The 22,564-nt window shown below is 50.4% G+C and overlaps 2 protein-coding genes across 4 annotated transcripts in view; one reads left to right on the top strand and one right to left on the bottom strand.

Annotated features, from left to right (window-relative positions):
- Positions 1-7,741, top strand: part of Ninj2 (ninjurin 2) — a 104,907-nt gene extending 97,166 nt beyond the window's left edge. For 2 of the 3 annotated variants that reach the window (XM_037204189.1, XM_037204190.1), the window contains exons 2-4: positions 5,488-5,719; positions 6,163-6,347; positions 7,386-7,741. In XM_037204189.1, the coding sequence (XP_037060084.1) occupies positions 5,488-5,719; positions 6,163-6,329 (399 nt within the window). In that variant the 3' untranslated portion in view covers positions 6,330-6,347; positions 7,386-7,741. Of the gene's footprint in view, positions 1-825; positions 1,026-5,487; positions 5,720-6,162; positions 6,348-7,385 lie in introns of those variants that run through there. The other variant, XM_028880406.2, reaches the window with a different exon arrangement.
- Positions 7,742-8,781: 1,040 nt separating this feature from the next.
- The window catches only part of B4galnt3 (beta-1,4-N-acetyl-galactosaminyltransferase 3), a 107,050-nt gene continuing 93,267 nt past the window's right edge, over positions 8,782-22,564 (bottom strand). Inside the window, exons 15-20 of the mRNA XM_028880451.1 lie at positions 18,283-18,599; positions 17,412-17,565; positions 17,086-17,158; positions 14,587-14,740; positions 13,938-14,064; positions 8,782-11,000 (exon numbers count right to left, since the gene is read on the bottom strand). Coding sequence (XP_028736284.1) covers positions 10,892-11,000; positions 13,938-14,064; positions 14,587-14,740; positions 17,086-17,158; positions 17,412-17,565; positions 18,283-18,599 — 934 coding nt within the window. The 3' untranslated portion in view covers positions 8,782-10,891. The remainder of the gene's footprint in view (positions 11,001-13,937; positions 14,065-14,586; positions 14,741-17,085; positions 17,159-17,411; positions 17,566-18,282; positions 18,600-22,564) is intronic.

Here is a 22,564-nt window from a genome sequence, read left to right as displayed (position 1 = left end):
GAAGGCTGGGAAAATCTTTTCCTCACTTGCGAAGATCCAAAGAGGGGACCCCCTCTTCAAAGCAATTTCTTCCAGGGTCTCACAGCAGCTACCTCTGACCACTCTTCCTGCCCTGGGCTCCAGGACCAAGGCAGTTCCCACACCTATCACCCCACCCAGACCCGACTTCTTTATATTTCTTTGTTTTCTTTTGGTATCTTGCCATGTGGCCCAGGTTGGCCTGAAATTCACATTCCTCCTGCCTCAGCCTCCCATGCATTGGCATTACAGGCAACAGCACCAGGTTCAGCTAGCATTGGTTTTCTTTAACTGTCCCTTCGGAGTTGTGTCTGGAAAGTTCTAGGCTATTCACTTGTGTTGGCTCAGGCCCTCAGCAATCCCAGCCTGTCACATGGTGGTGGGCACTTCCTTGGGGCTGAAATGTCAACCTGACACCCAGTACCCAAGCAGCTTCTGTGAACCTCGTATGCCACCCTGTGGACACTGGAGAACTGGCCTTCTGGAGAGGAGCCTCAGCAAAGCAAAATGAAAGCCAGAGACCTGAATTCAGAGAGGCCTACACCTCCTACAGTGAGTCCCACATCCTCTGTAAAACAGGCTCTTAAAGAGACAGTAACAAAAGGGTGGGAGGCTGGAGGTGGGGCTCAATGGCAGAATGCATGATGTGGACGTGTGAAGCCCTGGTAATACAGAGACAAACACCAGGAAGAGAGAAGGAGGGAGGGAGGGAGGAGGGAGGGAGGGAGGGAGGGAGGGAGGAGGGAGGAGGGACCGAGGAAGGGAGGAAAAGCTGAGAAATTACGTGTTTTGCAGAGATTTAGAAAGATCTGTTTCCCAGGTACTCACCCATTCCAGTACCCTTTATCATCAGCCTATCCTCACCTACAGTCAATGTTCAAACACAGAGCTAGATTTGAATTAAGGCTTGCCCTGTGCAGGTTTTTAGAGCTAGCCCAGTCTAGCAACTCTTGATCCACAAGTGAACTGCGTTTGGAAGGAGGAGCAAGGTCCTGCCTGGAGGATGGGTAAGGAGGGGCTTGGGAGGAGGTGGGTATCCGATCAGTGTGTGTGTGGGGGGGGGGGCTGTAGGAGAATGTTGATCTGGTGAGCCATCTGTTCTTAGTGACTCAGAACGGACCTTCATCAAATGGGCCAGCACTGCCTTATAACCTTGTGTCCCAAGTGACCATTGGCCTTTGTGGGGTTCGCCCTGAGATCCTTGGCTTTTAACTAGCCAGGCCCCCTGGCCCCACACAGAGACTTGCTTGGACCTCATGTGAGGGGGTGGCTTCCCAGATCCAACAGGTCCCCCCCCTCCCCGGTCACTCTTACATCCTCCCCACCCTCAGCACTGGCTGTAAGCCAGGCCCCAGAAAAATCCAGTGGGGAAAAAAGTCAGAGAGAGACAGGAGTGTCCCATGGCTGCCTTCTATGTCTACAGCTCTCCTCCGTTATTCTCTAGGCTCTGAAGCCCTAGTCTAACTCGTGGGGAGGTAGGTTGTGTAAGACCAGGGTGGCCTCAAACTTACAGAACAGACGATGACTTGGAACTTTTCTTTTCTTTCTGGGGTGTTGGGTTGGGTTTTTTATTTTTTAAAGATTGGCAGGGCACGGTGGCCCATGCCTTCAACCCCAGCACTCGAGAGGCAGAAGTACGTAGATTTCTGTGAGGTTGAGGCCAGCCTGGCCTACATAGATAGTCTGGGGACAGCAGGGGTTGGGTCTAGGTATTGAGACTGTTTCATATATATAATCTGAGTGGTCTGTCTATCTGTCTGCATGTATGTAAGTGCACCATGTGCTTGCAGGCTCCCAGGGGGGTCTGGAAGAAGGCACTGGATCCCCCGGGTCTGGAGTTAGAGGCAGTTGTGAGCCACCCCATGAGGGCTAGGTACCGAACCTGTGTCTTCTGCAAGGGCAGCAAGCGCTCTGAACAGCTGAGTCGTCTCTCCAGCCTCTGGCTTTGGGTTTTCAGTTTTATTTTTTAGTTTTGGGGGTTTGAATTGACTTTATCGTTTTTGCAGATGTGAGTTTCATAAAGTGCTTTCCAATTAAAGAAAACAGCCTCGCATTTGTTGTGGACTTCTTGCTTTAAAACAGCTCTGGGCCCAGGCTCACGGCCTTTGAGTTTCCCTGGTCCTTCCCCAGGCGGCTTCTGGGGTTTTAGTTATTGATACAATGTTATCAGCCGTGGCTACAAAGTAAGTATTATCACTAGAAGAGCACAGCACAGGAAGGGGAGAGGAGCGTGCTGAGGGGAAAGAGGAGCGTGCTGGGGGCAGTCAAACAAAGGCTCCCTCCTCACCCTGCTGAAAACAAAAGAAAGCCCCAACCCAAGGTAGCAGTCACTGCTCTAGCGCAAGTTCAAGGGGAGCCAAGGACTTTAACTTATTTTCTAGCAATTGTGAGTTAGGGTGCTATTTTGTTTGTTTTTTGTTTGTTTGTTTTGTTTTGAGACAGAGTTTCTCCGCAGAGCTTTGGGCTGTCCTGGAACTCCCTGTGTAGACCAAGATGGCCCCGAACTCAGAAATCTGCCTGTCTTTGCCTTCTCTGCTGGGATTAGAGGTGGGCACCACCACAGCCTGGCAGGGTGCTATTTTAACCCCTAGGCAGGGCCTTCAAACAGTGCATCTCTCTGCCGATTCTTCCTCATAGCTCAGGGAATGGATAAACCAGGAACTCGCTCTGTAGACCAGGCCTTGAATTCAAAGATCCACCTGCCTCTGCCTCCAGAGTGCTGGGATTAAAGATGTGCACCACCACTGCCTGGCTTCCTTTTCATTCTTTAACTGGCAGAGAAAACAAGCCAGTCAAGACTCTTGTACACCCCTAGGATTACAAGCGTGTGTGACCAGGATCGTTTGTGTTGCCCTGGGACTTTATGGATGCTAGGGAAGCTCTCTACCAGCTGAACTATGCCCGTAGGCCTTCAGTCTGATTTTGACGGCTGTGAGAACTAACTGGTCATCAGTGCCTGGTGTGAGCAGCCTGTAGCACAGAGGGTCAAGACCAGGGGCTGAGTGGACAGTGACTGCCTCCACTAATTTGGGGTTACTCAGCTTCAAGTCTTCCTGGCAGGTGTGTTGTCTATATTTAATGAGAAGTCTCTATGGCTCTCCAGTCTCCTGTCCTGACCAAGGTAGACACCTGATTTCCCCCACCTCCTCTCATGCATTCCTAACTTGCCAAAGGCTGGAGTGCATACTTCTGCTGAGAGGCTGAGGCAGGAAGACGGTGAGTTTGAATCTAGCCTGGGCTAAAAATAGAGAGGTCCTAGCTTGTGTGTGTGTGTGTGTGTGTGTGTGTGTGTGTGTGTGTGTGTGTGCAAAACCAAACCAGAACAAACCCAAAACAAAAATAGAGGGTTTGAATGTGTGTGTGCAGTTTTTTGTTTCTTTGTGGAGGCAGGGCCTCTTTGTATGTAGCACAGGCTGGCCTTGAATTTCAAGTGAGCCTATATTTCAGCTTCCTAAATATTGGGATTGTAGACCTGAGCCACCGTGTTCAAATCCAAATAGACTTTTAGGACATCTTGGGTATACTTATTAGTGTTTGTTTTAAATTTTTGTTACTATTATTATGCCTGCCATGGCCCAGGTGTAGATGTCAGGACAATTTTCAGGAGTGGGTTTTTCCTTCCACGGTGGGTTCCAGACATCAAACTCCTCAGGCCTTGTGCAGCAAGCATGTCTACTTGTGGAGCCAGCCAGCCAGCCCTGTTTATTTTTGAGACACAATTTAGCCCAGGCTGGCCTTATATCCATGGCAATTGTCCTATCTCAGCTTCTCAAGTGCTGGGATTCCAGATGTGAGCTACCACATCTGGCTTCCTTTAAAGCCCAGAGGTTCTGACCAAACAGGCTTCTCCTTCTCAAACGTGCTCTACATAATTAATTACCTGAGTAATGTGAAGATGTGACAGGATATGAACAACTTGCTGGAATCATGCTGAGCACAAGGAACATCCAAACTCCCTGAAACTTGTCTCTCTCATCCACGCCTCCCAGTCCATACACCTGCACAGCATACCTTTATCTACAAGCCCACCCAATCATCCATCCACCCGCACTACATCCTGGAGATTGAATTTGGGCTGCCAGGCTTTGAAGCAAGGACCTTTACCACTGAGCCATCTCACTGACCCTTGTGGGGTTTTTTAATTTTTCGTTTGTTTTGTTTTAAAGATTTATTTATTTATTATGTATACAGTGTCCTGCCAACATATATCCCTGCAGGCCGGAAGAGGGCACCAGATCTCATTACAGATGGTTTGAGCCACCATGTGGTTGCTGAAGTGTATGCCACCCCATTAAATGTTTTCCTTTGTAAGAGTTGCTGTGGTCATGGTGTCTCTTTACAGCAATAGAAACCTAAGACACCCTGCCTACCTAGTTCTAGGATTACAGGTGGTCACCGTCATGCCTTATGAGATCACACCACAATAGTCTTCCTGCTTCTGGTATCTTCTAGCTCCATATGCCCGAAGCACCATTGCCAAATTGATCTCCCAAGTTCTCTTGAGTGACTACAGAGATCCTGTAGCATCCCCTCTGACTTTCCTGGTCTAAGTCAGAGATTGATATATGGCCTATATTATGGTTTCATCTTTTGGAATTAGTGGCTTAGGGAGAACAAGATCTTTATTTTATACCCCAAAAATAATTGTATTTAAAATAATAAAAAAATAATAATTTAGGCCAGGCAGTGGTGGCACACGCCTTTAATCCAGCACTTGGGAGGCAGAGCCAGGTGGATCTCTGTGAGTTCCAGGTCAGCCTGGTTTACAGAGCAAGATTCAGGACAGGCACCAAAACTACATGGAGAAACCTTGTCTCAAAAAACATAATAATAATAATAATAATAATAATAATAATAATAATAATTTATTTCAGCAGGGCAAGAATTGAAACTAGGGCCTGGGCATGCTGTGAAGCACTGTGTTACTGAGCTACATCCCCAGTCTCCCAAAACCAATTTTTAAAATTAAGAGCTTTCAACTAGTATGCATTGCTGTGAACATGAGTTTTTTAACAGCCCATGTTTGCCAATCAGGGCATGCTGGAGTGGGGTTGAGGCTCTAGAACTCTTGATCTAGGCACTGGCTAGGGTAGGGTCAGCCATTCCAGAGGAAGTGTCATTTCCCTTTCACTCAGCCCTCAGACCTCCTTCAGTTGCCTCTCTTCATCTGACTATGTGAAGGTGTGAGGAACTAGTGACTCTCTGTGAAATGGATAGCACAATGCAGCATTAATCAATTCGGAGCTTAGCAGTCCAAAGAGGTTGCCGCCACCAATTCATTCATCCAACAGTCCATCTACTATCACCTGCTCGTCCATCCAACCCTTCATTGGTTTCAGGTCATAAGCTGAGCAGGGAGGCATCACTGTCACCCAAGAGGACATTCCATCTCCTTTGGGAAGTGTATTAAAGCCCCTGTCTTCTTTCCAATCCCTCACGGCCCCTTTAACAGAATCTCCTCTCTTACAGCACCGGCATGCCAACCCCCGAGGGAACCAGCCTCTCAATTTGAACCACTATGCCACCAAGAAGAGTGTGGCAGAGAGCATGCTGGATGTGGCGCTCTTTATGTCCAATGCCACGCGTCTGAAAGTGGTGCTGGAGCAGGGGTCTTCCTTAGAGTACTACACCACCCTCATCACCCTCCTCAGCATCTCTCTGATTCTGCAAGTAGTCATTGGCATTCTTCTCGTGGTCATTGGTAAGGAGCCCAGCCTGCAGTCACTCTGCCTTGGTGCCCCCTGGTGGTAGGAAAGGCCCCTGCATCCCACATGAAACGTTCTAGACACCTAACGGAGCCAGCCCTCTCTATAGCTCCCAAGTAACATATACTACAGTGAGGGCACCTCTTTCTCCTCATATCCCATGGCTGCTGACTGACTGACCCACTAGCTGGTGGCAGTCTTCTATACAGCAAGCAGCCTCCCTCTTAGATGATACTTTGGCTCCCAATCCCCTTTCTGTGACGCACATGTGTGATGCCTCATGTGCTGCTCAGGAGACTCAAGCACATTTCAGGCCAGTGATTTCTTCCTGGTGGGTCTCTCAAGCTGTCTCCAAATTCATGGGTGGAGACAGGGAAGCTCCAGGCTTCAGCCCCGCCAGATCCACCCGCGACCCACCCGGATCCCCTTGTCTCCACAGCCAGGCTGAACCTGAATGAGGTAGCAAACCAATGGCGTCTAAACCAGCTCAACAACGCTGCCACCACCCTGGTCTTCATTACTGTGGTCATCAACATTTTTATCACTGCTTTCGGGGCACACAAGACAGGCTCCATGGCTGCCAGGACCTCCAGCAATCCTGTTTAATCCCTACCTAGGTCCCAGGTGAGATCCACGGGCTCACAACTGACCTCTGCCTCTGGCAGTTGGGGTAAGAGGGCTCTCCCTCCCCACACCAAGGGGGGAGGGTCTAGAGGCCTTAAGACAAGGGAGTTCTTGAAGGGCTGATAGGCCTTGCACAGTACATACACCATGAATGGTGGGATACATGTGTAAGCCTCTCACAGTACATGTACCATGAGTGATGTGATGTGTTACATGATTGAGTCTCCCACAGTACATGCACCATGAGTGATGTGATGTGTTACATGATTGAGTTGAGTCTCCCACAGTACATGCACCATGAGTGATGTGATGTGTTACATGATTGAGTCTCCCACAGTACATGCACCATGAGTGATGTGATGTGTTACATGATTGAGTCTCCCACAGTACATGCACCATGAGTGATGTGATGTGTTACATGATTGAGTCTCCCACAGTACATGCACCATGAGTGATGTGATGTGTTACATGATTGAGTCTCCCACAGTACATGCACCATGAGTGATGTGATGTGTTACATGATGAGTCTCCCACAGTACATGCACCATGAGTGATGTGATGTGTTACATGATTGAGTCTCCCACAAGTCAGTACACGTACATGAGGGGGAACCGAGTGAGGCCTGCCCCGAGGCCTTTGCTCTGAAGGAGTGATGATCCTTCAGTTCTTCTGCTGTTTGTTTTCAGGGAGTGCCTCTTGTAACCCAGGCTAGACTTAAACTCCCAATGGAACCAAGGATGACAGGTGTGCCACACCCAGCCCGTTTTTTTAGGTAGATTTTTGGGGGTAGGGTGGAAGGCCAATGTGGTTCTTGGCTGTTGTGGCCTGTTAGCAAGAAAAAGATAGAGCTGTGGCTTCGACTTGGTGTTTGACAGTGCTGGACACTGCCGTACGGCACGAGGCAGCGGCAGCCTCCACAAGGCCCCCTGGGAGCTGGCTGCAGACTGCTGAATGACACCACCCTGTGCTCACTGCACCTGGAGCAGCCTCATTGGGCCCCACCCTTTCTTTGTCTTTTGTCTGTCTACTTTCCTGCAGGAACCGGGTCTGGAACTGCTTCAGCCTTCGTCCCTGACCGGTGAGGCTAACGAGCACTTTCCACAGCCTCCAGGAGAGCTTCAAGAGCAATGAAGATGCCCGTTTCCTGCCCACAGCACCTGAATTCAGTTGTGCAGTTTTACTGGGTGATGTAATCGCATCTTGGTCTGGAGGCCAGAGCTCAGCCTCTGCAACAGCCACCCTTTCCTCCAGCAGCAGTAATTGGGTCTGCTAATCAGAGTCTACATGGCCTGCAGACTCTGCTTCCACTGCATTCCTACCCTCTGCTCCAAGCCTCAGTTTTCCCTTTCTGCAAAATGGGAATCTATCTATAAAGATGTGAAAATCCAAGTTAGTGTTGCTGTCTTCAGTCACGTGGGCTCTGAGTCAGGTTGGTGTGTGGATGCTCTCGTCATCTGTGTCCTGGAAAGGGATCATTGTCATCTGCACAAACAGGTCACTGAGCTCTGGACTGATGAACACACACATACACTTTTAAAGACTCTACTATAAACCTACTGTACTTTTCACACTAATGGTGTAATGTTTCAAGAATACAAATTTTCAGTGAGTAAAGGTGCTTGCTGCCAAGCCTGAGGACTCCATACGGTATGGGGTGGGGGAGAACCAACCACTGAAAGCTGCCCTCCGACCGGCACATGGCATGCATACACCACACACACTTGAAATGAAAAAGTTTAACTTTAATTTTTTTTTTTTTTTTTTTTTTTTTTTTTTTTTTTTTTTTTTTTTTTTTTTTGAGATAAGGCCTTACCCGTGTAACTATGTAGACCAGGTGGACTTGAACTCACAGAGATCCACTTGCCTTTGCCTCTGGAGTGCTGGGGTTAAAGGTACCACTAAACCTGTCTAAAACTTTTTTTTTAATGGGGTTACTAGAGAGATGGCTTAGTGGTTAACACTGCCTGCTCTTCCAGATGATCTGGGTTCAATGCCCAGCCCCCGCATGGTGACTCATACATCGGCAACTCCAGTCCCAGGGGATCCGGTGCCCTCTCCTGGCCTCCATGGGCACCAGGCACTCAGATGGTGCACAGATATACATGCAGGCAAAATATCCATACACATAAAATAAAATCTCGAGGGGCTGGAGAGATGGCTCAGCACTTAAGAGCACTGGCTGCTCTTCCAGAGGTCCTGAGTTCAATTCCCAGCAACCACATGGTGGCTCACACCTGTCTGTAACTCCATTTCCAGGGGATCTTACACCCTCACACAGACATACATGCAGGTAAAACACCAATGAACATAAAATAAAATTTTTTAAAAATCCTGAAAAAATAAAAATTAAAAAATTGCCTGGGTCGAAGGCAACTAGGAGAGCCAACTCATGCTTGCAAAGCATTAATAGGGCACCTTCAATTCACTCAGAAAAGATTTTTCTCGTATTTATTTAATTTTGACAGCGTCTTGTTAAGTAGCCTAGGCTGGCCCTGCACGCCTGATCTTCGTGTCTCAACGTCCCGAGTGCTGGGACTACAGCTGCACGGCCCCAGCCAGCCTTCTTCAGGCAGGGAGAAGCCTCTCTAGCTGAGGCTGCGACCTCCACTCCCCTGGGCTGCTGAGACCGTGACAGAGTCAGGACAGTGCGGTGTCCCTCCCAAGCACACTGCCACACAGGAAGCTTGTCCTTTCTGCCGGCAAGCACCAAGGCGGAAGGCCACGGGCAGTCCTTAGCCTGTCATGGGGCAGACAGCTGAGGGACGCAAGTGTCCAGTGTCGTCCCCTGGCTCTTGGGCAACAGGAAAACAGCCTTTGTTTCCTACGAGGCTGAGTTTAGGCCCTCTTCCTTCCCCCTCCCCACAGCATTCTCCTCTCCCTTAAGGCAGATGGTAAGGAGGTAACAGACATCAAACACAAGGCACTAGACCTGGGAGGGAGGTGATGCGCAGGGGTGGGGGGGAAGGCCCAGGGGGCGTCCAGTCCTCAGAAACAGAGCAGGAGGGCGGCTGGGACTGGCTCTGGCCTTCCAGCACAATGCCAAGAATCTACGGCTGTAGAAAGAAGCCTGGCCCTCCAGCTCTCCAACTGCAGCCCTAGCCTGCTTCCTATGTGCCTTTCTAAAGGGCAGAAGGCCAGAGCGGGCCGAGAAAGAGCCAAGGCCCGGTGGGGGGGTTTCCAGGCGGCCCCACTTTGCACGTGCCAAACCGGTTGTTCTTGGCACCCACAGAGCCCACCACGTGGGTCCTGCAGCTCCAAATGCCGCGCCTGCGCTTTCGTTCACAGCATGGTAGGCCGGCTCTGCGGAGTGCAGCCCTTTCTTGAGGCAGCAAGGGCGCTCGCTGCGCTGAGCCGTCTTCACAGACTGGGTTTAATACCCGAGCATCCAACGCACCACTGGCGAATGAGCAGCAGCAGCAACAGTAGAAAGTCCCAGCCACGGAGCAACGGGACTATTAGTGCAAGATAAGTATGTGACGTCAGGGGACAGAAGGGGTAGCCAAAGACGGAAAAGGTTACGGCTATTGTCCCCCGAGACTCACCATCTTTCAGTTCTTCCTGCCTTGACCCCCTCCCATGTCACCCTGCCCCTTATCAGATGGCCGGGTTTCACCTCCTCATCTCCTCAGGGCCAGGAGGCTGGGGCTCTCTCCGCAGGAAGGCAAGGCCACAGGAGTGCTAAGCTTACAGTATACGTCTTCTTCCCTTTTTTGTCTCCCCCTGCTTGAGTCCCTCCTCAAATTCTCACGTAAGGAAGCAGGTGAGGGCCTATCTATCCATGCCACCTTTGGTGGCACCTCCCTATCATCTCCAGGTCTTCCCTGGCAGATGAGATAAAGGAGGAGGGGCATTTCTCGGCCTGCACGACCTCCCTGGTTCCACACAGCCCACGTGTCGGACACTCGGGAGGATGGGCCCATGCCCACTCATTCTCACCCTGCAGCCTGTCACAGAAGGAAGATGCCGCCCAAGTTGGCCTTCCACTAAAGAACTCTCCATCTGTAGGAGTTGGGCTAATACCCCAGCTGGTGGCCAGCTGTTCAGTGGCTACCAGGAGAAACGTGTGTGTTGTTTGGAAGGCACAGACTGAGCCTGGAGCTGAGGTATTCCGCATGGGACCAGCATCTCAGTGGGTCTGAGGTCGGCTATGCACAGCTTCACTCCCAGTCAGCGCTGGGTCTAGACAAAAGTCTTCATACTCTGTTAAAAATTATCCCCCCCCACACCTCCACCCCAAATAAAATCTGTCCCATTGAAGTTTCTGGTTCATGGTCAGTACTCCCCATGAGGAGCGCCGGGGCCTCGGAATGCACCTTTGTGGACACGATGGTATTGTACTCAAGCAGGTGTTTTCTTCTTGACCTCATTGCCCATCCTGTGCATCTGTCAACTCGGTGAGTGGCAGAGGGGCCTCGGCACTCGTCCCTGCACGAAGGGACGGCTCCTGGTGGAGAAGGCAGTTAGCGCTGAGGCTTCTGTTCCTCGTAATTCCCTCCTCGAGGTCAACTGCAAGTCAAGGAGCTGGAAGCAGCTGTCCCTGGGGGTCACGGCATCTTCATTTGGCGGCGGTTCCACATGCCGCGCTTGGAATGGAAGTGGTGAAAGAAGTTCCTGAGGGAGAGCCGATCCACTTCCAGGCCCGCTTGGAGGATCCTGGAGGAAAGAGGGCAGTGTGAGCCGCAGAAGCCGGAACGCTACAGGCACCCAGGCAACAGGCGTCCAGGAGCAACTGAGCCCCCGAGGGACCCACCCTTCCACATCTTCGTCAGATCCTGCCCTCCTTCCTCTGGTCACTTCCCTTGGGGCAAAAAGCCAGCCAGGTACAGTGGAGCCAACCTGCCTTGATTGCAGTCACAGCCGTGTGACTCAGAAAGTTGCCTATCAAAGACACACTCCCCCACCCCACTCTAGAAGAGGACAATAATCTTATAAATGTGGATATCTGTATAGACCCATCCTCTCTAATCTCTCTCTCTCTCTCTCTCTCTCTCTCTCTCTCTCTCTCTCTCTCACACACACACACACACACACACACACACACACACACACACACACACACACAGGATGATGGATCTGCAGCACTCAGCACAGTTCCCAGCATACACCAGTTGCTTTACAGTATCAGGAGACCAGAACTGGAGAAACAACCCACAGACTTTCCCTGTTCCTGTCTGTCTGTTGAGTGGGGGAATCATCTTATGTTTCCCAGGTGTAACACAAATCTTAAATGGTCTTTTAATAAAAAACCTGGAGCCAGATATTGGGGTGAAAGCTGAAAGATCAGAGAAACAGAACAAGCCAGCCACAAGTTCTTACCTCTATGAAATCCTCAGTCTAAAGAGCGTGAGTTCCCGTTTCCTCACGCCTTATCTACCTTTTTCTGCCCTGCCGTCTTACTTCCTGGGATTAAAGGTGTGTGTGCTTCCCAAGCAAAGACATGAGATCTCAAGTACTGGGATTAAAGGTGTGTGCCACCACGCCTGGCTCTCTCTGTTCTCAGTGTGGTCTTGAACTCACAGAGAACCAGACAGATCTCTGTCTTCTCCTGAGTGAAAGAATTAAGGGTGTGTGTGCCATCACTGTCTGGCCTCTATGTCTGATCTAGGGCTGGCTTTGTCCTCTAATCCCCAGATAAGTTTTACTGGGGTGCACAATATATCACCACACCTAGGCTGGCCTCTAACTCAAGATTCTTCTGCCTCAGCCTCCTGAAAACTGAGATTACCGGTGTGTGTCGCACAGTCTGGCTGTTTTCCTGGCGGTACTGGAGACCAAACCCAAGGCTAGGCAATGTTCTCATTTGCACAGCCACCAGGGGAGGGCCCCTTTTCTAGGAGGCCTATACTTCAAACAGCTCTGCAAGTAGATGGGACCAGAGCAGCTCTTTGCTCAGGCCTCAAAGACAGCAGGAGGGGTAAGAACTATTTTGGAGGTCTGCATCAAAGCACAGAGGCCAGCATGAAGGTCACGTGTGACAGTAACAGCCACACTGGGCTGCCACCCGCTTTGGGGTCTACTGTGATGTGGCTTCCTGTGACGGAACCTCTCCTCACCCCACCTTTCATTCTCAGCAGTTCAGTACTCTTCCTTTTTCTCCCTCCAGCGGGAAATCAGAGATGGGTCTGATTTTCAGGCCTCTGATGCTTTACAGGAAGAGAAGGGACAAGTAATTAACTACTCTTCACGAGCCGTTTCCCTTCTGAGAAACGGAGACAGCTGCACCAAGCACAATTTGGTGAGGAGGATGAATGAAGCCTTGGGCTTGAACCTCACGTGCCAATTAGAATAACCCAGAGGCTGGTGGCTGCACCTTGCCCTCCCTCTCAGGAAGTAGCATGTCCCTGGTGCCCCTGCCTCGTCCCTTCCTCCTTCTGTGGAGACCCTTCCAGCAGTTACAGGCTTCCTTTCCCTCTCAGTTCCTCCCTTGAGGTCACATCTCAAGGTAGCATCCTCTTCCTTCCCCTTCTCTTGGGAAAGAGGGCTCACAAGCAAACACAGGGAGAAACCTTCTCATTGCAGCAGGTTCCTCCCACTCTTGCAGCCCAGCATCCACGGGAGGCCACGGGCATCCACGGGCATCCACACAACCCTGCTTCTTGCTAGAGCACTTTCCTGGCCCACCTGCCAAGTCCACTCCGCTGTGTCCTTTCATTTCTCTCTTTCCTTTCCTTTTTTGGGGATGGCGGATTGAGACAGACTCTTGCTGTGTAGACCAGGCTGGCCTCCAGCCTCCCCAGTGCTGGGATTAGTGCCACCACACCAGGCTAAGAATACAAATGTACAAGCATATGCAAACACATGGTATGCACTGGGTTATGTGGTTTAGTCTGTCTTAGGTCCGGGCTAAGTTTCTTTCTCTCTGCTTCCTAGTTTGCCCAAGACGTCAGGAGTTCTCGTCTCTACGAATGCTACCATGCCATCCCTGCCAACAACCTGCTGCCAACTCTTCTTCCCTCAAGTTGCTTTAGTGAGGTATTCTGTCACAGTGATGACAAAAGTGATGAACACACACACACACACACACACACACACACACACACACACACATCCCCTCCTTTGGTACACTGGGGATTGAGCCAAAGGCCTCATTCATGCTAGGCGAGTGCTCTGCCCAGTCCTCCCCTTCCCTGAGCTGTTACTCTTCTCAAAACACCTCCTTTCTCACCTCCAGGAATCCAGACCCCCCTTAGATATCCTGTTGTCATTTAATGGTCACTCCTAACTCTTGGCCTGTCTCCCCCATGTCCTCTCACAGCTTTCAGCCCCTCCTCCGGGCAGCTGTGTCTGGGAAGAGTCCGATCCCTGGCTGGGGAGAAAGCTCCCGAGTGCCTCACCTGGTCCCAAGAACATCATCGTTTTCACTGCTTAGCTCCAATCTCTTGCTTTACCTCTGACAACTCAACTAGCCACTCGGTCTGTGACATGCAGCGGGAGTATCATCCCCTTTGCTGGATACAAGGCCCGAGTGTCAGTGAAGCCAGCCTCTGGGAGCTCCCAGGCCAGTATGCTTTCTCGTGCTCTGCGGCTCTGGCCTCACTGCCCTGGGCCTGGAACTCCAGCAGGTCCCCAAAGGCCCTGCTCCTGCGTCACCTGTCCAGAAGCTCCCAGTCCTCGCCTCCCCAGCGGTCTCGGAACTCCTTGGTGTTCATGCCCCCGATCTTGTCCAGGTCTGACTTGTAGATGCCAAGCAGTCCAAATCCATTGACCTCCCAGTAGCCTGTGGACAGACAAGACACTCTGCTGAGACGAGCTGGATGCTGGGTTCCCACAGGCTCTTCTGAAGGTAGAGAGCTGGGCGGCAGAGGCGGAAGACTGTCGGCTAAGGAAGTCCCTGGACTGTCTGGAGGAAGCCCCCCATCAAGGTCTGAGGTTCGGCAAACACAGCAGTGACCACAGACTGATGTCACAACCTCACTATAGCCCGGCAATTAGGATGTGACCCCAGCAGCCCTTCTGGCCGCTGGGAGTTGGCTTTCTCCTCTACGTCATCTCTCCACCCTCCTGTCTTCCTGGGCACAGGGTCCAGCCCACAGCAAATGCTTCACGACTGTCGGGTGAATGCATGCTGGGGAGGAGGGGCAAGGGCCGCTGTAGAGCCTGGAGTCTGCCCAAAGTTCAGAGAGCACAGGAAGACAGGATGGGGAAGATGCTGATGCTTAGGTATAAACTTTTCCAGCCGTGGGGTTAAACACCAAGGTCAGAAGGTGCCTCTTCCTCCCTCACCCAGGGCAAGGCTCACCTTCAGGCCACTGTGGGGTGGCCCCACAGTGCAGCCGCATCACCATGGGGGCAAAGGCCATCTTGCCCTCTACACAGTGCTTCCGGATGGTATCGATGATTCCTGCTGGAAAGTGGATGTGCAAGTCACAGAGGAAGATGATGCTGTGTGGATCCTGGGGATGGAGAAGGCAAGGTCAGCAGAGCTCTGGACCAGACCTGGGAGACGAGGCCACTCTCTACAGAGCAGCGGTTCTCAATCTTCCCCATGCTTCGACCCTTTAATATAGTTCCTCAGGTGGTGATGATCCCCAACCATAAACTTATTTGTTGCTACTTTATAACTGTAATTTTGCTACTGTTATGAATCATAATGTAAAAATTTTTGGAGACAGAGGTTTGTCAAGGGGGTCACCACCGGTTGAGAACCACACTGCTCTAGAGGAATCCTTGGGCTCTTCCCTACTGGAGGAACTGACAACTTACACGAAGCTAAACACTAGGCATATTTCCACAACCCTGGATAGCAGGGCTGAGTCCTCACATCACAGGGTGAATTCAGACTCCTTCCCCACTTTCTTTGGAGACAGAATCTTGGAAGACTAGTCTGGGATTTGTTATGTAGTCCAGGTTGGCCTCAACCCATGCTCCCCCGGCCTCAGCCTCCTCGGAGCAGGGATTATAGGCATGTACCACAATACTGACTTCTGTCCCATGTGTTATGGAGTCTGAGGATTCTGACACCTGGGGAAACACGTCCTTGATATTTACTTAGTCCCGTTGCATTCTGGGTCTGCAATGCAGTGCCAAGGATGCGCCTTGCTAAGGTTTCAAAGTGTCCCCCAGAGACCACGTGACAAAGGATTGATTTCCGGCCTGTGGTGCTGCTGGGAGCTTGGGGAACCCGTAGGAGGCAGGGCCTAGTGGGAAGAAGGTAAGTCACCAGGAGGAGTGCGGATTCTGGGAGCCTAGCCCCCCTTTCTCACTTCTCGGCTGCCACGAAGTACAGTGTCCTTGACCACGTGTTCTGTGCCGTGATTCACTCCCTCACCACGGCCCCAAAGCACTGGGGCAAAATGACCGTAGACTGGAACCAGAGACCAAATGAACCTTCTCCTCAGAGCTGGGAAGGAGCTGGGTGGGAGAGCGCTTGCCTAGCATGCACAAGGCCTTGAGTGCAATTCCCAACATCACAAATAATAAACAAACAAGTCTTAGCTTAATTCAATTCAGTGAGCTGATTGGCTTTGTTGTTTGTTTGTTGTTTGTTTTGTTTTTGGTCAATTTGACACAAGCTAGGGTTATCTAGGAAGAACCACCTCAATTAAGAAAATGCCTTGCCGGGCGGTGGTGGCGCACGCCTTTAATCCCAGCACTCGGGAGGCAGAGGCAGGCGGATCTCTGTGAGTTCGAGGCCAGCCTGGGCTACCAAGTGAGTTCCAGGAAAAGGCGCAAAGCTACACAGAGAAACCCTGTCTCGAAAAACCAAAAAAAAAAAAAAAGAAAGAAAGAAAGAAAATGCCTCCATCACATTGACCTTTGGACGAGTCTGTGGGGCATTTTGATTCATGATGGATGCAGGAGGGTCCAGACCATTGTGGATGGTGCCACCTCTGTATGAGAAAGCAAGATGGAGGGCTAGCGGATGGCTCAGTGGTTAAGAACACTGGATGCTCTTCCAGAGGACCTGGGTTTGATTCTCAGCACCCACATGACAGCTCACAACCATCTGTAATTTTTTAAAGATTTATTTATTTATTATTTGTTTGTTTGTTTATTATGTATGCAGTGTTCTGTCCTGCATGAATGCCCGCACTGCAGGCCAGAAGAGGGCGCCAGATCTCATTACAGATGGTTGTGAGCCACCATGTGGTTGCTGGGAATTGAACTCAGGACCTCTGGAAGAGCAGCCAGTGCTCTTAGCCTCTGAGCCATCTCTCCAGCCCATCTGTAATGGTTTTTAATTTAAAAAAGTAAATTGAAGAGAAAGGAAGCTGAGCAAGCTATGAAGAGCAAACCAGTAAGCACAGCTCCTTCGTGGACCCTGCCTGAGATCCTGCCCTGACCTCCCTCAGTGATCCACTGGGACCCAGATGCATGAACCAATTAAACCCTTTCCTTGCCAAGTTGCTTTTGGTCATGGTGTTTATCACAGCAATAGAAAGCCGATGAGGCTGGGCAGTGGTGGGCACACGCCTTTAATCCCAGCACTCGGGAGGCAGAGGCAGGCAGATCTTTGTGAGTTTGAGGCCAGCCTGGTCTACAGAGTGAGATCCAGGAAAGGCATAAAGCTACACAGAGAAACCCTATCTCAAAAAACCAAAAAAAAAAAAAAAAAAAAAAAAAAAGAGTTAAATTCCTTGGGACGCTCAGGTTATCCTGTTACAGTGATGGACAGTGACAAGCATGGTCCTGTGACCCAACCCCTTTCTTAGGAGCTGACTACCTTACACCTTCCAAATGCCTCTCTGTCTCCTAACTACTCTTGAGCACTTTCCCAGGCCTCCCTGAGGCCCATTACCTTCACCAGGTCGATGCCAGCCTGGAGTCCAGCGGAGCGCTCAAAGTTTCCAGTCAGCTTCAGGTACTGGTAGCTGCAGGAAGAGAAGGAGGTGAGTGAGGATTCAGCTGTGGGCTCCCCGAAGGAAGGTGGAAGGCATAAAGCAGAGAGTGAGTGCTCCTGGGTTGTGGGTGACCCTGGGTTGTGGGTGACCCTGGGTTGTGGGCAAGGGTGTAAAGCTGGACACTGGGACTCAGGAAAGCTGGCTGCAACTTCCGGTTCTGCCCTGACCAGCAGTCCCGGGATGTGGAAAGGTGACAAGCTGGCTGTAGCCAGGTCTTCCTCACCTCCGCAGCCTGGACCTCTTCAGCGCCCTCTCCACATCCATGTCCTCACTGCTATAGTCTGTGATAATGACGTTGAAATGTGGGTCGCCACTGACTTGGGACAGGCTCTCCATATCTCTGATGAACTGCTGCACCCAGCGAGCCTGGTTCTTCACTATCCAGGGAGGTCGGGCAGGGAGAAAACAGCAGCGTTAAGGAAAGGCGAACATCTCTCAGCTCTGACCCAACTCAGGAGTCCCATTGACCTCTGCCAGGGGACAATGCAACTACAGGAATCATTAGCATGAAGCACGGAGACCCTAGTGAGGGGCGGGGCTCACAGCCCCTTCTATAGCTCCTGAACCCCTCCCAGGCAGTATCTGGGAGACAGTCGTGGGTGGGACTCAGGGCAGCAACCCTGCCCAGCTTGAACAGACCTGCTACCTCTCCATCTTACTCCCACCTCTCACCTCTCCTCCTTCACTCTTACACACTGTCTTGTGGTCTCCTTTCTCACTGGAAAGACCACTCTAGGGCTGGAGGTGCGGCTCCATGCCTTGCTTAGCCTGTGCCAGGCCCTGGATTTGATCTCTGGCACCACAAAGAATAATCAAAACAAAACCCACTCTATATAATACCCTCACTCTTATTTCTTCAGCAACAACCCAAGTTGATGCTCACACCCAACCCTGAGACCTAGCAGGACAAAAAGCAGTGATCTCAGCTCCATTATTCACCAACGGCACAACAACTGTTCAGCCTGTTTTCTTTTGTGAGTCCCAGTTCCTCAATGGCGACGTGGCTTTACTCACAAATCCTTGGGAGATCAAATCAAGAAAACAGCCCCATTGCTCATGGTGACCATCAAGACCCCCATTCTACTAAAGCTTACCAGGCACAATAAAGTGGACCACAGCTCGATGGTTCCAGGAGAAACCTTGGGGCCAGCACAGCTTTGGCTCTGGATCCTGGACATTCAGCACGTGCCTGCGGCGGCGGCGTGGGCTCCAGACCAGGCCCTGCAGGTTCCGGGCTTCCGTGTCCTCCCCACCAATGCTGTCACTTCCCCGCCAGCCTCGAGTGGACACGTACTCTGAGAGGCGCACCAGGCGCTGGCCTTCCAGCAGTTCAAGCTCCAGGAGGTAGCGCCCGCCACGCAGCCGGTCCTGGCGCTTTTCCACATTGATGATGCGCTGCAGCTGGTATCTCCTGAGGTACAGAGGGGGCTAGAGTGAGCAGAGGGAGTGTGGTAGAAGCCCGAGGGCCAGTCATCAGGAGGGCCTAGTTTCGTCTTTGCTCTGCCCTTGGTTAGCTGTAGAGGCTCATGCAAGAGATACAACCTCCCTGAGACTCACTCCTTCATCTTTAAATGTAGAATGGTTTTTAAGGCCTTTTATAGCACTAAGAATCAATATAAGGGGTCTTGTGACAGATTCCTTGAGAAACTGACCTGCATTAAGGAAAAAGAAAAAACCAACAAGTTGGGCAGTGGTGGCACGCGCCTTTAATCCCAGCTCTTGGGAGGCAGAGGCTGGTGGATCTCTGTGAGTTCGAGGCCAGCTTGGTCTACAATAGAGTGAGTTCCAGAACAGCCAGGGCTACACAGAGAAACCTTGTCTCAAAACAAAACAAAACAAAACAAGAAATATGGATACAGGGACTGGACAGAAAGCTCAGAGTTTAAGAGTGATTGCTGTTCTTTCAGAGCACCTGAGTTGGGTTCCCGGCACCCACATCAGGTGGCTGACAATCATCCAGCTCCAAGGGATCTGATAGGCTCTTCTAAACACTGAGGGCATCTACACTTACACATGCACCCCCACCCCACCCCATATACAAACAATTTAAAATAAATCGTGGGTCTGGAGAGATGACTCTGCAGTTAAGAGCACTGGCTGCTCTTCCAGAGGACCTGTGCTGGGTCCAGCACCCACACGGCAGCTGATAAACATCTGCAAAACCAGCCCCAGGGGACCAAACACCCTCTTCTGGCCTCTGCAGGCACTCTACACATGTGGTTCATAGACACACATGCACTCAAAATACCCATGCGCATAAAGTAAAAATAAGGGTAATAAGGGTTAAAAAACTTTTTAAATAAAAATGAATCTTAAAAACAAAACAAAACCAGGATTCGCCTATTTGCTGCCTCCAAGAAGCACACCTCTCCATCACCTAAAGACACTACCTTAGGGTGAAAGGATGGTAAAGGTGCTCTGAGCAAATAAACTAGAAAACAGGTGTAATATTAGATATATTACATATATACAGATATATTATCTATATACAGATAATATAGCAATATATTAGATACTGCTATAACATCTAGAGACAAACTTCAAACCAAAGCAGTCAGAAGAGACAAAGGTCACTTTGATTAAAGGAAAAATCCACCAAGAGGATACTACAATTTTAAGCACACTCACCCAACACAGGGTACTCAAAACAATAACCCACAGATGTCGATCAATGGAGGAGACGAGTGAACCTGGAACTAAGTCAGGCATTTCCAGCCACCTGGTTGGCAGCAAAGGCAGCAGAGCATGCCTTGTCTAGGGGACAGTGCCTTCTGAAAGCAGAAACCGTATGCGCAGAAGACTAGAATGAAGCCCATACTCACTCAAAAATCAACTCAGTCAGTCTCAAACATTTCTATTTAGGACCAGAAATGACTTTAGGCACTGCTAAAGAAAACACCCAGGTAACGAATGCTTCAGGACATTGCTCTGGGCAGAGACTGTCTGAACCAGCCTCAAAGCTCAGACAACAAAAAGCCAAAGTGAACAAATACGGCCAAGCCAAACTAGAGGGAGCGGCACACACCCAGGTGAACGGAGATCTCACAGCTCTCCCCGTATCTGTCCACCAACTCGGGGATTACAGGCATGCAATGCCACGCCAGGCTTTATCTCAGCTAAAGTTTTCACGGTAAATGCTCTTGCCCACTGAGCCATCTCCCTATCTGGAAACAGATAGCTACCCTTTTCAAAGATCACCAAGTATACAGTGAGGTACAACCTACATTCCAGGCCCACACGGGCTCAAGACTTCATCTAAAAAACAAAACAAAACCTACCAAAAGCCAGGTGTCTGCTTATAATTCCTGACTTTGGGAGGCAGAAACAGGAGTTCTGCTTATGAGTCCAAGGCTAGCCCCATCCAAATAGTGAGTTCTAGTCCACAGACAAAAACAAAAAGTCAGGCATGGTAGCACATATGACTGTAATCCTAGCATTTAGGAAGAGGACAGGAGGGCCACCAAAAAACAAAAACAAAAAACAAACCAAGGCTGGCCTAGGCAACAAAGTGAGACTCTATGTCAAAAAAAACCTCCAAACCAAACAAGATCAAAAAGTGGGGGGTAGATGGGCTAGTAAGATGACTTGATAGTTAAGAGCACTTGACCTTCCAAAGGACCCGTATTTGCTTCCCAATGCCCCATGGTGGCTCACAACTATCCATAATCCCAGTTCCAAAGCATCTAGCACCCTCCTCTGGTCCCTTAGGGCACTAGGCACATACACAATGTACTTACATACAGACAGATAAAACACTCATAGATATAAAATAAGTAAATCTTTTTTAAAATGGTTAACAAGTATGTGAAAAAAATATTCAGTATCACTAACCATCAGGGGTAAGATCAAAATGATACCATTTCACCCAGCAAGATTGACAGCCGTCAAGATGACTAAAATACAATAACAGAGTTACAGCCATTAGAGGATGCAGATGAACAGTGACTCTCTTCCACGCTGGTGGGAGTGTACGTTAGTACAGGAAAAAATCACAGAGGTTCCTCAAAAAACTACAACTAGAGTTACCTATGCTCCAGCTAGCCTACTGTCCAAGGAACAAAAGTTAGCACGTTAAAGTCACCTGCCCTCATGTGTGCACCGTGGCTCCAGTCACAACCGCCAAAGCGTTTCTCCATAAGCGAGTGAGTAAGCAACACTGGTCACATATAGGTTGGACTATTATTTAGTCATCAACGGCAGAATCCTTTCACGGCGGTATGGATAGAATTGTAGGACAAATAACTTAGGCACAGAAAGGCAAATACCACGTGTCTTCATTTGTACGTGGAAGCACGGAGTAGAACAGTGGGTACCAGAGCCTGGCAAGAATGTGGGGTGGGAGGAGCCGAGGCAGGGCAGTTACAGGTGCAGGATGCACTTGGGTAGGCGGGGCAGCTCTGCTCTACAGCACACTAGGATAACCACGGTGGGAAAGAATCGTTCAATCGTAACTAGCAGGGAGGGCCTTTTTCCTCTCCTCTCCCTTCCCTGTCCTCAGGTCGTGAGGTGCAGACCTGTCAGCCCAGCTCCTCTGGAGGCTGAGGCAAGAGGATCTCAAGTTCCAGGCCTGAGCTACACCATGAATTCAAGGTCGGCCTCAATAACTCACTGAGACCCTATTTCGAAAAGAAAAGGGCGGGGACACAGCTTCGTAGGGCAGCACTTGCCCGGCTGGTGTGGGCGCGGGAACCCAAGCTAACGCGAAGGGAATGGGAATGCCCTGGAGTGATGGCTCAACTCCAATAGGAAGGTACTTTTAAAACCATCATACTGAGTCAGGCGGTGGTGGCGCACGCCTTTAATCCCAGCACTCGGGAGGCAGAGGCAGGCGGATCTCTGTGAGTTCGAGGCCAGCCTGGGCTACCAAGTGAGTCCCAGGAAAGGCGCAAAGCTACACAGAGAAACCCTGTCTCGAAAAATCAAAAAAAAAAAAAAAAAAAAAAAAAAATCAGCATACTGAGTTTAATAGGATGTGAATTTTCACCCCATTGATTAAACAAGTGAACGTATAAAGGGAGAGAGGGTATAATGGGGGGGACACCTATGAGGGGCAGGACAGCAGGAGAGGTGAGGGAGAGCAGAGCTCTAGCCACGCCCTCTAACCCCCATCTGAGGCTGTGGCTGAAGTTTTCAGCCTGTTTTGCATGCTTCTCTCTTCCCAAGCTTCTTCTCAGAAGGCAGATGCCATCGACCAAGCCTTGCTAGTCCTCAGCTCAGCCAGGACGAAGTCACGCAACCTTCTCACAGCCCAGAATACCAGCAAAGGTCTACTCCTGCGGTGGGAACCCTGCTTTCCGTCCACAGGTCAGGGCCTCCTGAAGACAGCGGTTACCATATATATACCCCTGCCCCAGCCCCAGGGAAGCCCTTTACCTT

Source organism: Peromyscus leucopus, chromosome 3 (assembly GCF_004664715.2).
Source record: "Peromyscus leucopus breed LL Stock chromosome 3, UCI_PerLeu_2.1, whole genome shotgun sequence".
Classification (NCBI taxonomy): domain Eukaryota; kingdom Metazoa; phylum Chordata; class Mammalia; order Rodentia; family Cricetidae; genus Peromyscus; species Peromyscus leucopus.
Note: the sequence above shows the minus strand (reverse complement) of the source record. Positions and strands in the feature narration are given on the sequence as shown.